Below are 26261 nucleotides of genomic sequence, written 5' to 3'. Positions count from 1 at the left end.
AGGCAGGGTTATAGGCAATTACACTACTCACAGTCATTTCCTCCTCTCAAGATCTAACTGCAGTGGCCCAATGGCAAGACAAAATGGCCAGGAGTACAGCACCATGAAAAATAAGTGGACCACTTTCTACTACTACAGAATTGGTGTCAGTGAGAGTCAGGGTGAGAAAGAAAACATAAAAAAAAAAAAAAAAAAAAATACAAAATATGAAATGACTTCCATCATTTCGCAAGAAAGAAAGATGAGCGCAATAGAGAGAGACAACAGAGAGAGTGTTTTTTTTTTTTAACATGGCGGAGGAGTGGCAAACACCTATAGATGGAGAAGATGAGTCGAGTCAAAGGTCAAGGATGCCTCCAAAATGGCACCCTATTCCCTCTGGTTAAAAGGCACCCTATTGGCCCTGGTTAAAAGCAGTGCACTACATAGGGAATAGGGTGTAGACATAAGTCAAGTGCTCTGAGGAAACAGAGATTGGTCTTTTCTCAGTCATTTCTCAGTCATGAGGTCACAAAGACAACATCCTTAGCTACAATACTTGGGAACTATGATGTCACATTACTGGTGAATTTTTTAATTTCCTCCAAATGTCCGCCCCCAAATGCAAATGACTTTCAATATCTCAGGCAATAATCGTGCATAAGAACAAAACCGGACAAACTGAGATCAGAGAGGAGTTTCGCTTGACAATGTTTCTTACATTGAACCTCAACACAGTACCGAAACAAGCACAAATAGTTGTGATAGTTGTGTTTTTCAGTTTCGGGTGGTTATAAACAGCACAACTGCCTTCCTGAGTCTGTCCCAACAACCAGTAGCTTACTCTCAGCAGCTGTAATGACCACTCTTATATAGGACACCTGGACTGGAGAAATACTGGAATAGGAGTGCTGATCTAAGATCAGTTATATCGTATAGATTGTAATAAATAAGAGAGGATAACTGATCCTAGGTCAGCACTCCTATTCAGTAAGACCCTGAATACATGCAGACCGTGGTTGTTCACTTCAACTTGGACTGAACGTAATCATGTCTTTCACAGCAGTCATAAAACTGAACTTGGTGGAGGCTTGGGTTAGTTGGCCATCGAGCTTGGGTTAGTTAAAAAGAATCTAAAATATATTTTGATTCGTTTAACACTTTGATTACTACATGATTCCATATGTGTGTTACTTGATAGTTTTGATGTCTTCACTATTATTCTACAATGTAGAAAATTGTAAAAATAAAGAAAACCCCTTGAATGAGTAAGTGTCCAAACTTTTGACTGGTACACACACACACACACACACACACACACACACGACAGATGTGAAGAAGGCACAACAACATATTTTCCCCCTCAGGAGACTGAAAGATTTGGCATGGGTCCCCAGAAACTCAAACCGTTCTACAGCTGCACCATCGAGAGCGGTTGCATCACTGCCTGGTACGGCAACTGCTCGGCATCTGACCGTAAGGCGCTACAGAGGGTATTGAGAACGGCCCAGTACATCACTGAGGCCATGCTTCCTGCCATCCAGGACCTCTATACTACGCAGTGTCACACTGGTGCTACTCACTGTTTGTTATCTATGCATAGTCTCTCAAATATAGAACAGGGCAGCACGCTGGCCCTTAAAAGTACACAGTGAGCTAACATTAATGACATGCATATCAATCTCTCATGGCTCAAAGTAGAAGAGAGATTGACTTAATCACCACTTGTTTTTGTAAGAGGTGTTGACAAGCTGAATGCACCGAGCTGCCAGTTTAAAATACTTGCACACAGATCGGACACCCATGAATACCCCACAAGACATGCCACAAGAGGTCTCTTCACAGTCCCCAAAGTCCAGAACAGACTATGGGAGGCGCACAGTACTACATAGAGCCATGACTACATGGAACTCTATTCCACATCAGGTAACTGATGACAGCAGTAGAATCAGATTTTTTTTAAACAGGTAAAAAAATACAACTTATGGAACAACGGGGACTGTTAAGAGACGCATGCATACACATTCATTGTGATATTGTTGTATGGTGGTATTAAACATTTTGTATTCTAGATATGTAATGGTATAATAATAATAATAATAATATTATATGTATTGTTTTACATATTTTGTTTTTTTTAAGTAATGTTAAGTGCTTTAATATGTTTGGACCCCAGGAAGAGTAGTGTGGATCCCTAATAAATACATGAACAAAATACCTCCACGAACCTGTACATATATAAAATCTCACACACACACACACACACACACCACCCCCCTTTAGTATATTTAGTAAATATTTTCTTAACTATTTATTTTACTGCATTGTTGGTTAAAGGCTTGTAACTAAGCATTTCCACGGGAAGGTCTACACTTGTTGTATTTGGCGCATGTGATAAATACAATGTGATAATAAAAAGACTATGTAAAGAACATTGTGAATGCCATTTAATTTTCTCTATGTAGCGAAATCGAACCGTGGAACTAAACCACAATAGTACCGAACTATGGGTTTGGTGAACTTTTACACTCCTAGATTTAACCGGTGGTTTACAACACAGGTGTTCAGAGAGCAGATAACACAGGTAGTCCACTCCATCTTCCGTTTACAACACAGGTGTTCAGAGAGCAGATAACACAGGTAGTCCACTCCATCTTCCGTTTACAACACAGGTGTTCAGAGAGCAGATAACACAGGTAGTCCACTCCATCTTCCGTAAACATGGGTTGTAAACATGGCTGTGTTAACCCTAAACATGTGTTCCCAAAACCGTACCGCAAGCGATGCGTGTCAACGTTTAGCCTTGCGTCGGGGGTTTTTAACATAACTCCCCGGTCAGATACATACTATCTCCAATAGCAGGCGGTAAAGCAGTTAGCGTCTATGGTCAAAGCCAGCTACAGGTGTTGTAGTAGGCCGTTTAATAGCTAGCTAAAGTTAGCTTTAAAATGGCCTACCTACCTATTACCTCGCTAACAGCGAATATTAACAAAAAAACAACACGTGAGAGTAACATTCACACTGAAGATGGCTACGTTTGGATAACTTATTAACTTTGTTTATCAATCGATTAGCATCCTAACATTAACGTTACACAAGTCAAGACTGTCTGCTATCTATGCTACTATCTATGCTAGTCGCTAATTAGCACCAAATGTATGTCACCAAATGCTACTCACCACAGTTGTTCCTTGCTCGGCGGCAGCAATGTGATTAATGCTGATGAAGTTAGCTAGTTACTGTAGGTAGCTATAATCGTCGAAGATAATTAGTTAACACAGGCGAGCGGCACCCGATACCGTTGTAGTTAGCTTGACAGCTGGATAGCTACTCTACCTAACGTTAGCTAGCGAAGTTAACTCACGTTAAGTAGTCATGTGACATGTTTCGCAGAGAAGACGTGTTTAAAGTAAAATATTTCGAGATTTTCCTCTGTCCTAAAATGGTAAAATGACCAGTTATTCTTCACAGTTCAGTAACCGTTAACCCAGGTCTAGTCCGAACACAACCCAACCGTCTCTGACTCGCAGAACAATGTACACAGATCTTTGTACGCATGCGCATCCTAGTCATTTCTCTGGAGTCTACATATGTGTTTTCTGAAGCCAGGTTTTATGTTCTCTTGTGCTGTATGACATGGAAGGGAGTTCCAATGTTTCTTATTAAAAAAAAAACAAGAAGTGATTCCGTCAATCTTTACTCAACTGTTAGCCAATAGAGACTGGGTTTGCATAGTATTCATATGTTTTTTATTTCACCTTTATTTAACCAGGTAGGCTAGTTGAGAACAAGTTCTCATTTACAACTGTGACCTGGCCAAGATAAAGCAAAGCAGTTCGACACATATAACAATACAGAGTTACACATGGAATAAACAAAACATACAGTCAATAATACAGTAGAAAAAAATGTATATATACAGTGTGTGCAAATGAGGTAAGATAAGGAGGTAAGGCAATAAAATAGGCCATAGTGGCGAGGTAATTACGATATAGCAATTAAACACTGGAGTGATCGATGTGCAGAAGATGAATGTGCAAGTAGAGATAGTTGGGAGCAAACAGTGACGCCAATTTAGCAATTTTCTACTTTTCAGACAACCCTGGCAACTTTTTTTTCAAACAGCACCTAGCAACACATTTAGCTACTTTAAAAATATATATTTGGAACTTTTAGCAACTTTTGAAAAGTGACTCAAATGCTAAAATGCACACATTTTCCCTCCCTAAAGTGACACAAAAACGATTTTCCCTGTCACACACTCAGTCGCAACACACGTGCCCGGCTGCAAAAGTGCATTGTGACTGACGTCAGCAGCAGGCGCTCAGCTCGTGCACAGGCAGCAGCAATTTCAGCAAATTGCAAATTATTGTTGGCTGACTGCAGCAGCAGCAGTAGTACGCGTTCGACGAGCCAAACCCAATGAATACAGTTGGTCACGAATGTTTGATCTTGAACAGATCTTACAACATCAATCAACATGTCTCAATCAAAATTGTACAGCCAGAAGTACAGAAAAGAGTGGAAGTCCGTACCTGAACAAATGTCAAATCATATTTATTGCCGATGTAACAGTGTAGGTTCCGTCCCTCTCTTCGCCCCAACCTGGGCTCGAACCAGGGACCCTCTGCACACATCAACAACTGACACCCACGAAGCATCGTTACCCATCGCTCCATAAAAGCCGCGGCCCTTGCAACGCAAGGGGAACAACTACTTCAGGTCTCAGAGCGAGTGACGTCACCGATTGAAACGCTATTAGCGCGCACCACCGCTAACTAGCTAGCCATTTCACATCGGTTACACTGAGATGGCCAGTCAATTCGAGTAACTTTATTGTGTATTCTACGTAATAATGCAGTTTAACGTTATCACGCAATGACATCACAACGTCATTTAGCAACTTTTAGCCACAAATCAACCTGCCTCTATCAACTTACCCTGAAAATTTGTTGGCAACACCGGGTGCAAAGGAGCAAAATAAATACAGTATGGGGATGGGCTATTTACAGATGGGCTATGTACAGGTGCAATGATCTGTGAGCTGCTCTGACAGCTGGTGCTTAAAGCTAGTGAAGGAGATAAGAGTCTCCAGCTTCAGTGATTTTTGCAGTTTGTTCCAGTCATTGGCAGCAGAGAACTGGAAGGAAAGGAGGCCAAAGTAGGAATTGGCTTTGGGGGTGACCAGTGAGATATACCTGCAGGAGTGCGTGCTACGGGTGGGTGTTAAGCATGTCCCAGTTTAGGTCACCTATCAGCACGAGGTCTGAAGATAGATGGGGGGCGATCAATTCACATATTGTGTCCAGGGCACAGCTGGGGGCAGAGGGTGGTCTATAGCAAGCGGCAACGGTGAGAGACTTGTTTCTGGAAAGGTGGATTTTTAGAAGTAGAAGCTCGAATTGTTTGGGCACAGACCTGGATAGTATGACAGAACTCTGCAGGCTATCTCTGCAGTAGATTGCCACTCCACCCCCTTTGGCAGTTCTATCTTGTCAGAAAATGTTATCGTTAGGGATGGAAATTTCAGGGTTTTTGGTGGTTTTCCTAAGCCAGGATTCAGACACGGCTAAGACATCCGGGTTGGCAGAATGTGCTAAGGCAGTGAATAAAACAAACTTGGGGAGGAGGCTTCTAATATTAACATGCATGAAACCAAGGCTATTACGGTTACAGAAGTCATCAAATGAGAGCGCCTGGGGAATGGGAGTGGAGCTAGGCACTGCTGGGCCTGGATTACATCACCAGAGGAACAGAGGAGGAGTAGATAACGGTACAGCTAAAGGCTATAAGAACTGGTCGTCTAGTACGTTCGGAACAGAGAGTAAAAGGAGCAGGTTTCTGGGCGCGATAGAATAGATTCAAGGCATAATGTACAGACATAGGTATGGTAGGATGTGAATACAGTGGAGGTAAACCTAGGCATAGAGTGACGATCATTTAAACCAGGTGATGTCATCGCATGTGTGGGGGAGGTGGAACTGAAAGGTTAGCTGAGGCATAATGAGCAGGGCTAGAGGCTCTACAGTGAAATAAGACAATAATCACTTACCAGAACAGCAATGGACAATACATATCGACATTAGGGAGAGGCATGTGTAGCCGAGTGATCATAGGGGTCCAGTGAGTAGTTAAGCTGGCTGGAGACACGGCGATTCAGACAGCTAGCTGTTAGGGCCTACATAAAGCTGTCCCAACAGCTGTCCCAACACCTTACCACTGCTACACCTGGCTATCAGCGGAGCCTTGTCTGGCAGCGAAACAGTTAATTCAGACTAATTTACTGCCTTTTAAAAAAACATAGCTGATATGTCTGACTTGCTTAAACAAATGTGGTTTCTACTGACAATTGAGATGCACAAACTATGGCATAAGGGGACAACGATCAGATAAGAGGCAATCAGTAATTTCGATTAAGAAATGAATGAGCGAGCTAGGATGGATGTAGTCAATAAACTATTTGTTCATCATTTTATAAATGTACAGCGACAGTATTCAGAACATGGGCCGTTCTTACAGCATTCTCCCTGTACACAAAGTCAGAACCGTAGGATAAATAAAGGGAGCATATAAGCAGACAATGAAAGGTCTTATAATGTTTCTCTAACACAGGCTATAGGCTACATGTGCACCACCAAGTCAGAACAGTAGGATAAGTTATAAGGGGAAAAGGGACCAAATGATTACGGTAAGGCACATGGGCAACTAACAGCATACTACACAACATACATTTAGTATTTCTTTCTTAGCTACAGTATACATATCTCCCTGGCATATTACATATTTTATGCAGCAGCACCTTGTTGTGCTGTGCTCACTTGAACAGGAAGGGGATGCAGCGGTCCTTCGTGGGCACATTTTGTCATCAAACTCTGTCATCAAAGTCTGTCATTCTCTGGATTTATGCTGCTTTCAAGACAACTGGGAACTCAGGAAAAAAACAAGGTTGTATCATGACGTTAGTGATCTTCAGGACAGAGCTCTAGAAAGAGGACAGAGTTCCCGACTTGGAATTCCGAGTTGGATGATCGTTCAAAACGTTTTTTACCAGTCGGAGCTCATTTTTCCCCAGAGTTCCCAGTTGTCTTGAGCTCACTGAAGTCTGAGATTTCCCAGTTCAGAGTTTCCAGTTGTTTTGCAAGTAGCAGAATATCATGCTGGATTGACAGCATGGCCAATGTTAAATGTTTATCCTTTTAAGCTTGGAAAAGAGACCCTTAAACCCAGATTTGGACCACACGTGTAAACTCCACTAAATAGCAGGCTAGTGATTGCTTTGCAATGCTTGCAGTTAGCCACCGATTCCTTCCAAACCACTCATTGTTGAATTTGCGGTTTCCAACTTACTGTGTGATGTTTATGTCCAATGAGCAACAATAAGTTTTATATCTAGAATTTCTCTTCATAATTTTTGTTCATATGACAAGGATTGAAAAGGATTGAAAAGGGTTTTCCAGTAGATTGTCGACTTGATTCATGATGATGACTGCTAGCTTGCTAGCTAAGATTTTTAAAGTATGATGTTGACATGGTCAGTCCAATCAAAGCTACTGTAGATATAACGTGATTTGACGTCATTTTATCCGTGGCCTTCTTGGATGGGCACTTCCAATGTAACTCTAAAGGCAGCACCCAAGGGGCTTGAATTTTCGAGCTCTCCCCGTAGATTTTACGGTGACGTAGTGTCCCCATGAGAGACAGAACACTGAGCCAATCCGTATTTTCCGCTGGCTGCCCCACCATCACAGAAAGCACTGAGTTAGGCTGAAACACCTGCATTTTGGAGCTGCTTTACTCAAGAAAGGAAAAAAAGAGACCATGTTTGTATGCAGCTTTTTTTTTTTTTACTCAATAGTTGTTTTTTTACGTTGTTTGCAAACTGATATATGACAAGTATTAATGCCAAAATAATGTAATGTTTTTTTCCTTTCAAAGGTATGGCACGATGCAACTACCTAAGAGCAGCACTTAAACGAGATGGCTATACCCTCCCCCAAAATCCCTCCACCATGGTGTAGCCGGAGGACAGCTAGCTTCCGTCCTCCTCTGGGTACATTGACTTCAATATAAAACCTAGGAGGCTCATGGTTCTCACCCCCTTCCATAGACTTACACAGTAATTAGGACAACTTCCAGCATGAACTGACATGCTCTCCCGAAAGGTGAGAGTGTATGCCGATGGAGAGAGAAGGACAAGCCAGCTGACCACCTACAGGCTACGGTGAAGTGGGACACTCGTTTTTCACTCACGATTGACAAGTATACCTCCTCTCAGAATAAAAGATACATGAGCATCAATCTCCACTCGTTCCAAGAGCACTGGAACATGGGCATGGCAAGGATCCACGCAGTGGAGGCTCAGAGGAGGAGGAAGGGGAGGTCCATCATCCTCAGTGAATTTCATAAAAATGTAAATGGTAAAACATTTAAAAGTTATCCTTTTTTGATAAAACTATACTAAATATAATCACGTGTCACCAAATAATTGATTAAAAAACACTATTTTGCAAAGAAGGTGTCAGGGCTGTGCGCTGCTGGTGGAGAAATCAGGTGCAGGAGAGCAGGGAGTATTGAACAAGCGCACACTTTATTATGGCAGTAGAGTAGATAACAGAAGAACGCAGCGTCCTGAAAACCTCCAGCCCACAAGGCAAAAGTGTAAGGCGCAATAAATGTTCAATACAAGACACTGTAATACAAAATAACCTAACCGTGTGCAAATAACACAGAAACATGAAAACCCAGTCGGGCGCGTGACGATAACCACGTAACACGAAACAATTACACACAAAGACATGGAGGTGGAACAGAGGACTAAATACACGCAGTGTGATTATGGAATGAAAACCAGGTGTGTATGGAACAAGACAAAACAAATGGACATATGAGAACTGGAGAGGCGGTGGCTAGAAAGCCGGTGACGTCGATCGCCGAACGCCGCCCGAACAAGGAGAGGAGCCGACTTCGGCGGAAGTCTTGACAGAAGGTCAACAATAACTGATTAAAACACACTATTTTGCAATGAAGGTCTACAGTAGCCTCAACAGCACTCTGTAGGGAAACACCATGGTGTAGGCGGAGGACAGTTAGTGTCCGTCCTCCTCTGGGTACATTGACTTCAATACAAAACCTAGGAGGATCATGGTTCCATAGACTTACACAGTAATTATGACAACTTCCAGAGGACGTCCTTCAACCTATCAGAGCTCTTGCAGCATGAACTGACATGTTGTCCACCCAATCAAAGGATTAGAGAATGAATATTCTACTGAAAGCATAAGCTACAGCTAGCTAGCACGGTAGTGTATAAAATGTGGTGAGTAGTTGACTCAAAGAGAGAGAAAGACAATAGTTGAACAGTTTTGAACAAATTCATTTATTTCTAAATGAAGGAGAAGTAAGAGAGAAATAGAGAGATAGAGGCATTTTTTTTCCACTTTCAGTTTCACTTACTAAGCTAGCAAATGCAGCTAGCTAGTTTATCCTACTGAAACAACCTGCCCAAACAGAGGGATGCTATGTTAGCTAGCTGGCTATTACTTTCCAATACAACACTGGAACTCTTCCAAGTCAAGGTAAGCTTTTGGTATAACTAATTTATTGCCACCGGGGCCCACCGGTGTAACTGCTTAGTGACTGTACACTGTAACGTTACTGCATGATTGTAGCGGGTTTACTAACCCGTTAGTTCTATTAGCAATGCTGACTATGATGTTACTTTAGCTAATATGGTGACAACGATGTAGGGCTGTGTGCAGCGGTTATGATATGGTTTGGCTTGGAAACGTTTTTTTTCACCTGGTCACATGATGTGTTGTGCATTAAAGTCCACAAGCGAAGGGAAGAGGTGAAAGGAGGAGAGCGCGTAGATGTGAGAAGGAATACAGCGTGGCTGCAATGAAAGTGAACTGTGTTTACACGTGATCAGGGGTGTATTCATTCTGTCGATTCTGTTGAAAAACGTTGCTTAAATGGAAGCAAACGGAACAAAACGGGGATAAACATACATGAATTTGTCCAGGATGCTTTACTGTTGGCATGACACTGGACTGATGGTAGCGCTCACCTTGTCTTCTTCGGACAAGCTTTTTTCCGGATGCCCCAAACAATCGGAAAGGGGATTCATCAGAGAAAATGACTTTACCCCAGTCCTCAGCAGTCCAATCCCTGTACCTTTTGCAGAATATCAGTCTCTCCCTGATGTTTTTCCTGGAGAGAATTGGCTTCTTTGCTGCCCTTCTTGACACCAGGCCATCCTCCAAAAGTCTTCACCTCACTGTGCGTGCAGATGCACTCACACCTGCCTGGTGCCATTCCTGAGCAAGCTCTGTACTGGTGGTGCCCCGATCCCGCAGCTGAATCAACTTTAGGAGACGGTCCTGGCGCTTGCTGGACTTTCTTGGGTGCCCTGAAGCCTTCTTCACAACAATTGAACCGCTCTCCTTGAAGTTCTTGATGATCCGATAAATGGTTGATTTAGGTGCAATCTTACTGGCAGCAAAATCCTTGCCTGTGAAGCCCTTTTTGTGCAAAGCAATGATGACGGCACGTGTTTCCTTTCAGGTAACCATGGTTGACAGAGGAAGAACAATGGTTCCAAGCACCACCCTCCTTTTGAAGCTTTCAGTCTGTTATTCAAACTCAATCAGCATGACAGAGTGATCTCCAGCCTTGTCCTCATCAACACTCACACCTGTGTTAACGAGAGAATCACTGACATGATGTCAGCTGGTCCTTTTGTGGCAGGGCTGAAATGCAGTAGAAATGTTTTTTTGGGATTTGGATTCAGTTCATTTGCATGGCGAAGAGGGACTTTGCAATTAATTGCAATTCATCTGATCACTCTTCATAACATTCTGGAGTATATGCAAATTGCCATCATACAAACTGAGGCAGCAGACTTTGTGAAAATTAATATTTGTGTCATTCTCAAACCTTTTGGCCACGACTGTATGTATGTATGTATGTATGTATGTATGTATGTATGTATGTATGTATGTATGTATGTATGTATGTATGTATGTATGTATGTATGTATGTATGTATGTATGTATGTATGTGTAGTTGTGGAGCCACCTGCTGTATTATTTGTGCAACTGCATCTCTGTGCATAATATGTCTGCGTGATCACGAAGCATCCAGCCACAGAGTTGTTCAACTTTGATGGACGTATGTGCCGTGATCCATGCTGCACCCAGTGTTTTCACTTTTAAAATGATATCTAATGTGTATTAAGGCTGAAAACGATATTGTTTTATAATCACTATCGATGTTGACATGTTATATGATAGTGTTACAGAGTTGTGTCCTGTATTTAGAAGTGTATGGATATGTACGCTAAAGGCTAGCTAGCGTCCATCCTGTACTTTCCTTGCTAGTGAGATTAGTCACCAAGTGAAGTGTAAATGTGTTTTTATTTCATGTCAGTCAGATTTCATGACCGATTTGCAGTTGCTCTGAGGAAAACACGTTGTGTTTTGTGTGTGTGTGTGTGTGTCTTCAGGTACGTGCTCCCAAACTGTTATGGACCAGTGTTATATGACTGTATACGTGGAGCCCATGTGCTGCGGTGCTGCGTTATGACCACCAGGTGGAGCCATTATAAATTGAGCGCTCCTCTTTAGTCATGTTGTTATAGATGTAATGATGCATATTGTAAGTATGAATTTGTTCTTATTAACTGACTTGCCTAGTTAAATAAAGGTAACAGTTGAATTTTTTTTTTTTTTTTTAGCTTTTCTACGACTATTATAAAAAAGACAAAGAGTTGTTCAACTTTGATGGAGATTTCATGATCAATTTTCAGTTGCTCTGAAGTTTACTCATTGTGTTGTGTGTGTGTGTCTGCGGAATAAACCGTGGAAGAGAACAGCACTGTTTCCGTTGTCGTTACAAGCAAATGAGAACCGTTACACATCCGTTAACAGCAGCCACTTACCAGTGATGATGACAGCAGAGATGATGATGATGATGATGAGTGGGACTGACGGAAGAAGAGGAGGGAATCGGAAGCCCTGTCCCATGTGAGAGATGATCTGTACAACACAGAGGAGAGGATCCGAAAGATTGCATGTCACTTTCACTTTTCACAGGGCCACAGTCAGCAACGATAAGCTTCAGGCCTACCTGCAACAGGAGATGGAGTATGAGCTGACCCTGATATTGGATTGTAACACCCGCTGGAACAATCTCTCCTTTATGGTGGAGCGATATGTGCTGTTGCACAGATCACTGTCCAAGGCTCTAATTGATATCAATCCAGGACTTGTTGTGAGTGATGGGCAGCTGAAACTTTTGAAAGAGCTAATCTAACCTGTCTCAAAACCTGTCAAAATGGCCGTGGAGTAACTCTGCCAGCAGGACACCACTCATCATGGCAGATGGAATCTTTCGGTTCACGTTGGATAAAACCCCGATCCGCCAGGAGATACCATCGAGACCAGATTCAGCCAGTGGAGGCAAAATAATTTGGTCTGCCTCTTCAGGCATAGGCTTGCAATTGTATCTAATTTATATTTTATTATCCCTATGTGTAACAGTATAGCTTCCGTCCCTCTCCTCTCCCCGAACCAGGGACCCTCTGCACACATCAACAACTGACACCCCACGAAGCATCGTTACCCATCGCGCCACAAAAGCCGAGGCCCTTGCAGAGCAAAGGGGAACAACTACTTCAAGGTCTCAGAGCGAGTGACGTCACCCGATTGAAACGCTATTAGCTCGCACCACCGCTAACTAGCTAGCTAGCCATTTCACATCGGTTACATATGCATATAGTGTAATAAAGCTGTTTTATTCCCTCTTATAAAAACACTCATAGTTTAGGCTACAACAATTGCCTATGATTATATCTTCTGTGAATCATCAGACTATGCAATTAATTACCTATGTGAAAGTGATTGTGTGGATTTTTATATTTACAGGTATCCATCTGTTCTGAGCAAACTACCCGACGACGTCTTCAGTATGCCATCGTAGCAAATGACCTTGTCGAAGACCTGCTGGTTCGAGGCCAAGGAGGAAGATGCGGAGTCAAAGAGCAGGCCCGAAGATGACGTTTATTATTTTAATATGTTTATTATTTTAATACGTTTATTATTTTAATATGTTTATTATTTTCCAACCAAACAAAATGAAGGCGGAGATACAAACATTGACATTCATTGTAATGTTGAATGGGATTGCAAATGTACAGGACAAAACAAAACTTAATTCGCATATACAAAAAAATGAAAAATCCTATTAGGTGGTAGATATTATAAGAAGATATATAGTCATTACAAGCAGTGTAGTTAACATTAAGTGGTGTATAGTACACAGTAGTAGCAGATCATCAACCCAGTTATGAAGGGGGAATAGACCATTTATCTAGAATCGGCTGCCATATTTTTTATAACATTGGACTTCTATTGGAGGTACTGTATCGAATCTTTTCCATATGTATTACATTCCCTAAATCCCGTAACCACATTTTCAAAGGTAGGTACAGTCTCCAATTTCCAAAATTACAATATGAGCCTTTTGGCTAATAACAACCTTCCTGGTTATTCCCATCAACTGTACCAAACAGAGCGATCAATGACTCTGGGACTGTGACTCTTATCGAAGGCTTTAGATAAGTCATTAAATAACTAAGGACATGTCCAAAATAAGTGGGTCAAAGTCATCTTACTTGCACCTCTATTTTATGTAGTTTAATCTTTGAGTAATATACACTGTGTAGGGAGCATCTGCTTGAAGTGCACAAGGGGGAGGACCACAAACTTACAACAAGTGATCTCCATGACAACTGAACTGCCCTCCTGACATGGGAGAGAAGTGTTGACATGAACAAGACTTTCCAAGGATCACATTTTTATAAATATTAATTTGTCTGTGCTACAGACAGCTAAAGATCTACTAATACAGGACTTGTAAAGACCCAGTGTACTGCTTTTGTGAGATTATAAAAAATGTTCTCCATAAAAAAATATATATATATATTATTGTTTTTTTTTGTATAGGGATTTTTCAGCATCCCTTCTTCCTGCGGCTATGCAAGGAGTTGGCATTGTTTGATGCAACAAACAAAGATCGGGACACCTCCACCAGCTGGTTAAGGCGCTCCCTGACATAAAGGCGACATCGTGGAGGCAGAAAGGGCCTTCTCTCTCTGTGGACAGTTTGTCGCCAAGCTACGAAACCGTCTGAGACCATTCAACTCTCTATGTTTTTTGAGAACAAACTTCGAGAGATCAGGGAGACTTGAAAGGCGGCTTTTGAGAGGTTGCATATTTTCATTTTTAGGGTTAACTTAGTTTTATTTTTATTTTTTTTAAGCTACAAGTTCCCTAGCCCAATGTTGCACGCTCAAATCCCCCTCATAAACATCCCAGGTAGGCCATTATGTGCTATTGATAGGCTACTGTAGGCTGTTTTCACCTGTAATGTGTTTGTTATTCAAAAGAATATTGTATGTCAGGGATATTCAACTAACCACCGGCCCTGGCAACCATTATTACGCACACCTGGACTTCATCATGACCTTGATTATCTTCTCTTTATTTATCCCTCTGTAGCCTCAGTCATCAGACAGTATTGGTTTGTTTTCATGTTCAGTACGCATCTCCTGTTTTTTTTACCTTGCATCAAACGCTCCTTCTGCACCTGCCTTCCTACTGAGTTGAATTATTTTCCACAGAAGCATAACATCCCTTTTTATACCATGGCTATAATTTTAACACATTTGCCGGTAGAAATGTATTCAACATTCACTGAAGTAGCTAGCAAGTTTACTAGATAGCTACAGTAGTTGCCGTGGTAACCCAACAGACTTGCTGGTTTAGTTGACTAAACCATCCGTCGAATTAAACAAAACAAAATACGGTTTTCAATTAGACTTTTGCTTTCAAAAGCAGCTCAAACAAAACAAAAAAAAAACTGTAAAAAATTCACTAATAGCCATTGAATTCCAAATATACCTTGTAAGGCCCGAGGGGGCTATATGGCCAATATACTGTAATGACCCTGGGTTTATAAGATCTAGACATTACAATACCAAGGCTAAGGGCTGTTCTTAAGCACACCGCAACACCTGGATACTTAACTACTTATCAAGGTAATTAGAGCAGTAATACCCATGGTATATGGTCTGATATACCACAGCTGTTTTTATTTTAACCTTTATTTAACTAGGCAAGTCAGTTAAGAACAAATTCTTATTTTCAATAACAGTGGGTAAACGTTCACAAATAGGTGGTGGCAAAGCCTTGCATGTAAACGGATGGATTTTAATGTTGTGACTATACCTTGGTTTTAAACGCTTTAAATGGGCACTTCCTGTTTTTGCTGTATGTATTAAAAACTCCTCCTTACATAAGAAGATGGCGTCAAATAACATGGCTGACATTTTACATTCTCCCAAACAATTGTACTATTTTTTTCGTTTTTTTTGTGTTTTGTGTAACTTATTTTTTTTACTTATTGTGTAGATAATGTTGCTGCTACCGTCTCTTATGACTGACAATGACTTCTGGACATGAGAACAACGATTACTCACCGCGGACTAGAAGAAACCTTTTCCATTATCGAGTCCGACGAGAGGGATATCCTGCTTTCACTAGAACAGGCCCAGATCCACGCCTTTTGCGTGAAGAAAAGACGCAGGAAAAGGGGCCGCAGATCGGGCATCCTTCTGAGAATCCGTAGGCGAGCGAGTAAACTTCCATTGCCATCCGTTCTTCTTGCTAACGTGCAGTCATTGGAAAATAAAATTGATGACCTACGATTAGGATTATCCTACTGACGGGACATCAAAAACGGTAACATCTTATGTTTTACCGAGAAGTGGCTGAACGACGATATGGACAATATAGAGCTAGCGGGATTTTCCGTTCACCGGCAGAACAGAGATGCTACCTCTGGTAAGACGAGGGGTGGGGGTGTGTCTATTTGTCAATAACAGATGGTGCGCGATGTCTAATATTAAAGAAGTCTCGAGGTATTGCTTGCCTGAGGTAGAGTACCTCATGATAAGCTGTAGACCACACTATCTACCAGGAGAGTTCTCATCTATATTATTCGTAGCCGTCTATTTACCACCACAGAACGAAGCTGGCACTAAGACCGCTCTCAACCAACTCTATAAGGCCGTAAGCAAAGAAGAAAACGCTCACCCAGAAGCAGCACTCCTAGTGGCCGGGGACTTAAATGCAGGCAAACTTAAATCAGTTTTAACACATTTTTACCAGCATGTCACATGTGCAACCAGAGAAAACAAATCCTAGACCACCTTTACTCCACACACAGAGATGCATACAAAGCTCTCCCCACCCTCCATTTGGCAAATCTGACCATAATTCTATCCTCCTGATTCCTGCTTACAAGCAAAAACGAAAGCAGGAATCACCAGTGACTCGCTCAATACGGAAGTGGTCAGATGACGCGGATGCTACACTACAGGACTGTTTTGCAGCACAGACTGGAATATGTTCCGGGATTCATCCAATGGCATTGAGAAGTTTACCACCTCAGTCATTGGCTTCATCAGTAAGTGCATCAGCGACGTCGTCCCCACAGTGACTGTACGTACATATCTCAACCAGAAGCGATGGATTACAGGAAACATCCGCATCGAGCTAAAGGCAAGAGCTGCCGCTTTCAAGGAGCGGGAGACTAATCCCGACGCTTATAAGAAATCCCGCTATGCCCTCAGACGAACCATCCAACAATCAAAGCATCAATACAGGACTAAGATTGAATCCTACTACCCCGGCTCTGACGCTCGTCGGATGTGGCAGGGCCTGAAAACTATTATGGACTACAAAGGAAACCCAGACGCGAGCTACCTAGTGATGCGAGCCTACCAGACAAGCTAAATTCCTTTTATGCTCATTTCGAGGAAAGCAACACTGAAGAGAGAGAGCACCAGCTGTTCTGGAGGACTGTGTGATAATACTCTCCGTAGCCGATGTGAACAAAACACTCACAAAGTCGCTGGGCCAGATGGATTACCAGGACATCTACTCAAAGCATGCACGGACCAACTGTCAAGTGTCTTCACTGACATTTTCAACCTCTCCCTGACCAAGTCTGTAATACCTACATGTTTCAAGCAGACCACCACAGTCCCTGTACCCAAGGAAGCGAAGGTAACCTGCTGTTGGGATTTTATTAAACTAGATGTGGTGCATAGCTTAGCAATACATTAATGCTAAACATAACAGGTTTGTGCTGTGCTGACATAGACTGAGCAAAATATAATAAGATGTGACTAATGGGGGGGGGGGTTACTACGGCGTAGGCTGAGTTAGACTCGTGACACACTGTCACGTTCTGACCTGTAAAGGTGTTATTTGTTAGTGTTTAGTATGGTCAGGACGTGGCAGGGGGTATTTTGTTTATATGTTTCGGGGATTGTTAGTCTATGTGTATAGACAAGGGGTGTTTGATTAGAGTGGTCTAGAGTTTTGGGTATATGTTCTATGTTAGGGCATTTTCTATGTTTATTCTAGTCACTCTGTTTCTATGTGCAGTTTTGTTCTTGACCTTCAATTGGAAGCAGCGGCTCCTCGTTGCTTCTGATTGAAGGTCCTATAATTAGGGGTTTGTTTGTATTATGGATTGTGGGTAGTTGTATTCTGTTTTATGCTTGTCACCTGACAGAACTGTTAGTGTCGTTTCCGTTAATTGTATATTTGTTTCTCCTTCCTCAATATTAAAAAGAGAAGATGAGTATACACTTCCCTGTTGCGTCTTGGTCCTCCACACACGACACGCGTTACACACACACACACACCTGCCTGGTTGTGAAACCGCTCAAGGACATGTGAACATGAGGGACTGGTAGAGTGGAAAATAACTGTAGCATAAAACGAACTGTCCTTGGGGTGCTGACTCTCGGGTGCACACACGAATATAAGCTGGAAGACAACTACGCCTGGCAACAGTGATGCGCCAAGAGGCTGGCTGATCGTGGACTACAGAAAAAGGTGGACCGAACAGCGGGTCGAGAGTTTCAAGTTCCTTGGTGTACACATCACCAATGAACTATCATGGTCCAAACATACCAAGACAGTCGTGAAGAGGGCACAACAAAACCTTTTCCCCCTCAGCAGCCTGAAAAGATTTGCCATGGGTCCTCAGATCCTCAAACGGTTCTACAGCTGCACCATCGAGAGCATCCTGACCGGTTGCATCACTGCCTGGTATGGCAACTGCTCTGCATCTGACCGTAAGGCGCTACAGAGGGTAGTGCGAACGTCCCAGTACATCACTGGGGCCAAGCTTCCTGCCATCCAGGACCTATATAATAGGCGGTGTCAGAGGAAAGCCCATACAATTGTCAGAGACTCCAGTCACCCATGTTATAGACTGTTCTCCCATCTGCTACCGCACGGCAAGCGATACCAGAGCACCAAGTCTAGGACCAAAAGGCTCCTCAACCGCTTCTACCCCCAAGCCCAAAGACTACTGAACAATTTATACAATTGCCAACCTCCTTTTTTGTACACTGCTGCTACTCGCTGTTTAATATCTATGCATAGTCACTTCACTCCCACCTACATGTATAAATTACCTCAACTAACCTGTACCCCCAGCACACTGACTCGGTAACGGTGCTCCCTGTATTTAGCCTCGTTTACTTTTTATTATTATAACTTTTTATTTTAGTCTACTTGGTAAATATTTTCTTAACCAACACTACAGTTCAAGAAGAGTTAAGGGCTTGTAAGTAAGCATTTCACGGTAAATGTTTGATTTGACTTCTACTTTATCACTCATTCATGCTGATTGGTGCTTTCCATTCAGAACCTACAGAGCTGTCCAATCCTGTCGGTCTGTACCTTGGTGGGTGTGTCTGATTTCTTGGTGGGTGTGTCTGGTGGGTGTGTCTGATTTCTCCAGAAGTTGCTGTTTGAACAGGACTAAAATAATTATTAACCTGTATATTGCAACGGTTCAGGATTGGACAAGTCATAGAATATCCTGATAGTAAACATGTTAGGCCTACAACAATTAGATTAAGAAAAATGAATGAGGAGGTGACTGGATACATACACAGTGGGACACATCATTTGTATTGATATATCTAGCTGTATATTCCCTTCTAGGGTTGTCAGCAGTGTCTTTTATGGAAAAAGAAAATGACCATCTCTAGAGTTTCTTCTCAAAGCCATCAAAGAAAGTCATATTTCACTTGCAACCTGTCCCAGGCTAACTATCGGGTCTGGAGCTGTTTGGAGTGTTTAGTTCCTGTAGCTCTGTTGTCGGACGTGTCCCTTCCCGTAGCTCTGTTGTCGGACGTGTCCCTTCCCGTAGCTCTGTTGTCGGACGTGTCCCTTCCCGTAGCTCTGTTGTCGGACGTGTCCCTTCCCGTAGCTCTGTTGTCGGACGTGTCCCTTCCCGTAGCTCTGTTGTCGGACGTGTCCCTTCCCGTAGCTCTGTTGTCGGACGTGTCCCTTCCCGTAGCTCTGTTGTCGGACGTGTCCCTTCCTGTAGCTCTGTTGTCGGACGTGTCCCTTCCCGTAGCTCTGTTGTCGGACGTGTCCCTTCCCGTAGCTCTGTTGTCGGACCTTTCCTCTTTCCCTCTGTCTTAGCCAATGACTTTGCCTCCATCTCCTTGTAAGCACCCTGACAGAAAACCCTGAAGTTCTCTCCAACGAAGAAATAAAGGAGTGGGTCCAAGCAGCTGTTCCCCGCTGCGAGACACAGAGTGATCACAGCTGCTTTGCGTACACGCTCTATGTACCTACAGGAATCTCCATACCCTTTATCCCTCACCTGCATCTCAGCTTCCAGGAAGACAGTCCGCATGACGTGGTAGGGCAGGAAACACACTAGGAAGATGCTAAGGACTATTACAACTAGGGACATGGACTTCTTGTTGTTGGATTTTGTCCTTCCTTCAACCTTCCTCAGCTTCAGCAGGCTACGCACCACAAATATGTAACAGATAGAGATGACTGCAAAGGGAACAATGAAGCCCAGGAGTAAAGTGGCATGGTTGGCTATGATCAGTGTGCGTATGTGAATGAGTTTGTATTCTGGGTTGAGCTCCAAGCACCTGGTTCTACCAGAAGCGTCTATGACGGTCCCTGAAGTCAGCATAGGGATAGAGGCTAGCGACACCAGCAGCCAGACCAAAATACACACCAGCCAGGAATTACGGCTATTCTGCATGCTCATATACCTGTACGGCTGGGTGATTGCCACGAAACGAACCACACTCAGCACCATGAGGAAGTAGATGCTCCCGTACATGTTGATGTAGAAGATGTAGGACATAACACGACAGGCGATGTCTCCAAACACCCAGCTAGATTCCGTGAAGTAGTAGAAGGCTCGGAGTGGCAGGGAGCACACCAGCATCAAGTCTGACACCAGCAGGTTGACCATGTACAGGTTGACGGGAGTAAACCTTTTCTTAATCCTCCAGATGCTGACGAAGAAGCAGAGGGAGACGAGGTTGAAGGTGAGGCCGAGGAGGAAGATGACTAGGTAGGTGGGTGGGTAGACACTGTGTTTGAACGTGCTGATGGAACAGTTAGAGGACAAGTTTCCGTCTTCCATGATGACTAATTTTTTCATTTTAGATTGCTCCTAAAACATGGAGAAAGAAAGAGATAGGCAGGGAGAAAGAGAGAGAGAGAGAGAACGAGGCAGAGAGAGAGAGATCAGTTTATTAGAATCCCCGTTAGCTGTTTCACATGCACTTTTCCTTGAGTCCACACAGAAGAGAGAGTGATGTAATGGGGGGGGGGGGGGGGGGGGGGGAAGCTACAAGTGAAATCAAGATTTGTGATGGCAACAGTTACACGGCAGCACGAGGTGTTCCTCCGTGGGTGAAAGAATTCATGCGGAAGTTGGAGTACAACAAGCAGGTTTCAAACTCACTTCAGACTACAGGAGTGTTTCAAAGCATTTCCTCATATCTGTGGTTGGCACGAGACTTTTTGACATTTACACTTCTAAATACCATTTCCTTTCATCCTGGTGACACGTTACATCATATACATAATACTACAAACCACAACCCTGTTCAGTTATCACTGATCTACCACATCGTCTGGGACCACAATGGAGTTTTGCTTCTCCAAAATCAGACGTTCTCAAATACCCCAGTCCTCTCTTGCCCCGCAGTGTAAACTTGCTTTCACTTGTGATAAGAAAGGATTCTTAACAATTACAACTGAGGTGGGCGAGAAATAGTGGGAGAAGAGAGTGATTAACTGTAAAGATTAAGAACAATAGCAGAACAATAACTAAAATGGTAAATCACTGGTTAGTTCAGGAGATTTGTAAAAGCCAAAATGGCCTGAGTGTAAATAGTTTCTGCTATAAATTTACCTGCCAAAATACTTCACACCCCCATCCCATGGACTCTCAATATTGTAAGAATTATCCATTAACACAGCATTTAGAAGCTTTAAATACTCAATACTTTGTGTATGTATTTTCTTAATAATCCACCATACACATTGTACAACACGTTCTGTAGCAAATGCCAAAAAACACAGCCAAAAGCTGCAACTACAATCAATCTTAAAACAAAAAGCAAAAACAATTGACCATGATTTGATTTGTACCTACTGTGATACACTAATGACGAGAAGCACCCTGACTTTTCAGTCAACACTCTCTCGACGATCAGCAGCTGTTCAGTTCATCTACAGATCCAGAGGTGTACCTACTGCCACAGCGAGACTTCATTACAGAGTGGAGTGGAGTAGGCTAAGCTGTGTAACGTTGTTTGCAGGATCAACCCTAGAAGAGCCACTTGACTTTCTGCCTCCCTGGTTGGTAGTTTTATAATAACATTTGTCAAGTTGTCGTTCACCCCGCCCATTTAGTTTGGCTCTTCCAGTAAAGCTACACATGTCCTTTTAAAGATGAATTTGATAAAAGAAACCTGCATAGCCCTCCCCAGCATTCCTAGTTGCCAGGCGCCAAGCCAAGAAAATGTGTCTAAACGTGTGTATGCATGGCCTGTATTTCTGCATTCATAAACACTTGCTTATTGACTTTTCATTTTCAAAACTTTGTTTATTTGTTGGTGAGACATAATACTTTTTTTTTCATGCAACTCAGTTTCAAATCAGTCAATAAATCAATTCATTGTTATTATTATAAACTCTGGTGGCTGGTTGATGACTGTAGTCGGAGACGTTCTCTGCACACAGTGTACAGTAGACCGTTGTCCTCAGAGATTTGCCAAGGATGGAGAAAAATCTATTAATACACATTCATCGATTCAAAGTTAACAACCAGATGAAAACCCCTGACATTAGGCCTTTACGGAGCCTTTTAACTTGAGAAGTCATTCCTTTCCAGTAGCTTAAATTACATGTTTGTGCATGGTTAATGAGAAACACAAACCCATGGCTTGCAGATCAAATCTTGGGTAAAAAAAAATAAAAAATCCCCCCTTTAGGTAACCAAAAAAGTAGGTTATTGGACATTTAGATGTTCTAGTAATCAATTAATGTAAGGTAGGGGTGAAATATATTATATGTTTACTTAAAAGGTAAATATATTATGGTTACCAAAAGGGAATAATAAAAAAAGATTGTGCCAAGATTCTCTTATCTTAAAGATACTGTATCTCTCAATAAGCCTGCACTGACATGCATTTTAGGCAACGATATATATAAACCCTGGATTGTATTTGCTGTATATTGGCAATTAACAAGCTTTGAAGCCACTAGTCGGCCATATTGGTAATCCCCGGTAGGAACAGGCCTCCATGGGAATGAATGGAATTCTACAGTATTTCAATTGAACGTTTCAAGGTATTGTATTGTTGTAGTGGGGATGGTAACATTAGTACTCTCTAAAAATGATACTTTAAGGAAAATGTTTTGATATCTTTTTTCATTTTTTTTAATGTTTAGCTCTCATAATTTGAAAGTAGGCATTTAAGTGTCTGTAATAGAATAAACGTGGCAAAAACGAATGTAGACATTAATAAATGCATTTCTATTATCTATAGCTTCCAAAATATGTTTTTACAATGGTGAAGGTTATATCATCTTCAGTACATATAAAACACATATTTTAGGTCCACTGGAAAGGAATGATTTCAAATCAACCTGCAGCAGTGTGCCCATCAATCACATCTTGCTGACGAATGCGCAGGACGGATGTGCTTGAATATATATATATATATATATATTTATAATATTCCGCCCCCATCGATGAAGATATGAACTCGGCAGTCAACTTGTACTGTCTGAATAGTAGTGATGGGACGTTCTGCCTTTTTACTGACTGATCTTTTCGACTCGTTCAGTCAAAAGAACGATTCTTTCGACTCATTTCGATCATTTGAGTCAATAATGCCCAGGGCACGCAGGACCCTCTACCGGTGAATGATGAACTGGAAACTCGTCATGATTTTATAAGCCTCTCGTTCACCACAAGGGGTTTATTGGAGCTGTTATTTGTGACTGAGACTTGTAAAAGTGTGCTTTAATAAACAATGTACATTTATTGATCGCTAGGCATACAAATAATAGTATTTATTGATGCATTTGAAACAAGGTCTAGTTGTGTCTGCAGCCGGACTAGTTTATGAACGACTCTTGGTGGAAGGCGTTGCCTGACTGCTGTGAAGGTGATATAGTTCCAACTGCAGCACCACAAACGATTCGTTGTCAAAGGGAGGTATGTTTAGTGTATGTTTTAGTTCTACAAAGCTGTGTCCATCATAACATTCAATAATACATGAATTGCATCCATTCTTGCACCATGTGATCAATTATCAGGTCAAAAACATTTTATTTTTCTTATATTGTCCGGTGGAACGCGTGTATTTATCCTGTTGTATGATTTAATTGATGAGGCCTGACAGCAAGGTCAAACGAACAAACTGAAATGAATTGAATCATGACTCTCGAGTCAGTGAAAAGAGTCGTTTCGTCGAACCGCACATCACATTACTGAAGAACCGAGAAGCTTCCTCAGCCGGAGAAGGGATTGGCACTGTATTGGCTAGTTTAGTACCTGTCTGCTAGCTTAGTACCTGTCTGCTAGCTTAGTACCTGTCTGACGGAAATGTGAAAGCTTTTTTTAACTCGATTTGCCATATGAAAATGTTAGGTAGTCGCCGATATCGCTGTCTGACCCGACGACGTCGTTAACGAATAGCATAACAACGCCGGGGTAAGCTAAGCTAAGCTAAGCTATGCTATGCTAGCGGACGCTACTTTAGAAAACATGTCTCTTTTGGTATCCTTATCTTGAGTCTTGTTTACTTTGGAGACAGACAGTCAGTCAGTCAGTCAGTCATAGTATGAACCTCTACAATGACACTTAATAACTAAGCTAGTTAGTGTGTGTAGTTTTGTTTGGCGTTTTAACTTAGTCACTACAGTTTCTAAATGACGTGTTCCCTGCAAATGATTTTAGCTAGCCATCGTCGCCATGACATCGGCTACCAGTGTAATCTTGGGACGTCAGTTTATCTTCACATCTCATACTGTACTTCTGTTTTTGGTCACACTAACTAGCGTCTGGCATAAAGTCTCAGATTTAATGATGGAGTCGAGCGGCGATAAGAGTGGGAACTGGGACGCCGACCTAAATACAGGGAATAGGTCGCCTCTAGGAATCCGAGAGTGGAAGACTTCTCTGTCCCTCTCTGTCCCTCTCAGTCTCTCTGTCTCTCTCTCTCTCTGTCTCTTTGTCTCTCTCTCTCTGTCTCTTTGTCTCTCTCTCTGTCTCTTTGTCTCTCTCTCTGTCTCTTTGTCTCTCTCTCTGTCTCTTTGTCTCTCTCTGTCTCTTTGTCTCTCTCTCTCTTTGTCTCTCTCTCTCTCTGTCTCTCTCTGTCTCTTTGTCTCTCTCTCTCTGTCTCTTTGTCTCTCTCTCTTTGTCTCTCTCTCTTTGTCTCTCTCTCTTTGTCTCTCTCTCTCTGTCTCTCTCTCTTTGTCTCTCTCTCTTTGTCTCTCTCTCTTTGTCTCTCTCTCTCTGTCTCTCTCTCTCTCTGTCTCTCTGTCTCTCTCTCTGTCTCTCTGTCTCTCTCTCTTTGTCTCTCTCTCTTTGTCTCTCTCTCTTTGTCTCTCTCTCTTTGTCTCTCTCTCTCTCTCTCTCTCTCTGTCTCTCTCTCTGTCTCTCTGTCTCTCTCTCTGTCTCTCTGTCTCTCTCTCTCTCTCTCTGTCTCTCTCTGTCTCTGTCTGTGTCTCTCTGTCTCTCTCTCTCTGTCTCTCTCTCTGTCTCTCTCTCTGTCTCTCTCTCTCTCTGTGTCTCTCTCTCTCTCTGTGTCTCTTAACATGTAGGCTCCCCATTTGTTAATAACAGTTCAATCACAAGTCAGACTGTTGAATAAACTTCATTTGAATGTACTTTACTTTTATGTAGGAGGTAATCTGAGACAAAATAGCCACCCAGTAGTGTTCTTAAACCGTATTTCAGTGTGCTGGTCTGTATTTCAGAGCTCATCTGTAAAAAAAACAAAAAACAACCTTCGTCTCAGTATGACTCCCTGATTAAAAAATACAGGTTAAATAAAAATGTCGGTTTTTACCCGTACAAAAAAGATTGCTGTTCTGAAACTGAATTAAAAGTGCAGTAACTGCAGTTGACTGTGGTATTTTGGATGCAGTAATTGCAGAATTACTGCAATTGAACTACTGCAATTGAACTTTACTGCAAAATTATACTGCATAAAAAAAAAACCGTATTTTGGAAGCAGTATCTTCCGCTAATTTCAGTTATACTACAGTGTACTGCAGTTATACTACTCTCCGACTGCAATCTTTTCCCGTAAGGGTATTTATGGTTTGCATTTTCAATGCTTGAGGAATTTGCACACGATTTACACAATATGTTAATATTCCGAATTTAACCGAAGCACAGACCTAAAGTTGTCCCACGCAATCATCTGGCGAAGTTCACCAGCACTTCCAGCTGATAGCGAGGGACAACGTTATGGCTGACAACGGTTCGGTTACATTCAGATATTGTTTACATATTGTGCATCGTGAAATCTGTCAGGAGATGAGAAATACAAGCAACAGAAACCTACCAGGCACACTTTCCTATGGCTACTAGATCTCCACCTCCAACCGCGAAAAAGGACTGACAATCGGTGAAGTACGTTTTTAAATATCATTGTATTCAACTTTCTGGCTTGTACGGACTTGCATATTTGGTTTCGATGACGACTTTCAGACTGGATATCAATGGAGTAACTGTGAAAACAGTCTGATGTTTAGACAAGCAAATAAAGTGTCGTTTTGGGGGACAATTTATACTCTGAAACTCTCTTTACTCACTTTAAACAAACACTGTATGATAACCGATAA

The 26261-nt window shown here is 42.1% G+C and overlaps 3 protein-coding genes across 5 annotated transcripts in view; 1 reads left to right on the top strand and 2 right to left on the bottom strand.

The window, feature by feature from the left end:
- fndc3a (fibronectin type III domain containing 3A) overlaps positions 1–3533 on the bottom strand; it is a 199304-nt gene extending 195771 nt beyond the window's left edge. Inside the window, exon 1 of the mRNA XM_082966821.1 lies at positions 3159–3533. The gene's annotated coding sequence lies outside the window, so the exon portion shown is untranslated. The remainder of the gene's footprint in view (positions 1–3158) is intronic.
- Positions 3534–13038: 9505 nt separating this feature from the next.
- On the bottom strand, positions 13039–21735 carry cysltr2b (cysteinyl leukotriene receptor 2b). The gene is made up of 2 exons (XM_014163680.3): positions 21550–21735; positions 13039–20559 (listed from the first exon to the last, which is right to left on the bottom strand). The coding sequence occupies exon 2, from the start codon at positions 20545–20547 to the stop codon at positions 19174–19176; it is 1374 nt and encodes a 457-aa protein (XP_014019155.3). The 5' UTR covers positions 20548–20559; positions 21550–21735; the 3' UTR covers positions 13039–19173.
- A 2159-nt stretch (positions 21736–23894) lies between these two features.
- rcbtb2 (regulator of chromosome condensation (RCC1) and BTB (POZ) domain containing protein 2) overlaps positions 23895–26261 on the top strand; it is a 28331-nt gene continuing 25964 nt past the window's right edge. For 2 of the 3 annotated variants that reach the window (XM_045704124.2, XM_082966817.1), the window contains exon 1: positions 23895–24120. The gene's annotated coding sequence lies outside the window, so the exon portion shown is untranslated. Of the gene's footprint in view, positions 24121–25950; positions 26050–26261 lie in introns of all 3 variants that reach the window. The other variant, XM_045704125.2, reaches the window with a different exon arrangement.

Source organism: Salmo salar, chromosome 20, assembly GCF_965601325.2.
Source record: "Salmo salar chromosome 20, fSalSal1, whole genome shotgun sequence".
Taxonomy (NCBI): Eukaryota; Metazoa; Chordata; class Actinopteri; order Salmoniformes; family Salmonidae; genus Salmo; species Salmo salar.
The sequence above is the reverse complement of the archived record's forward strand: the minus strand, read 5'-3'. Positions and strand labels throughout refer to the sequence as shown.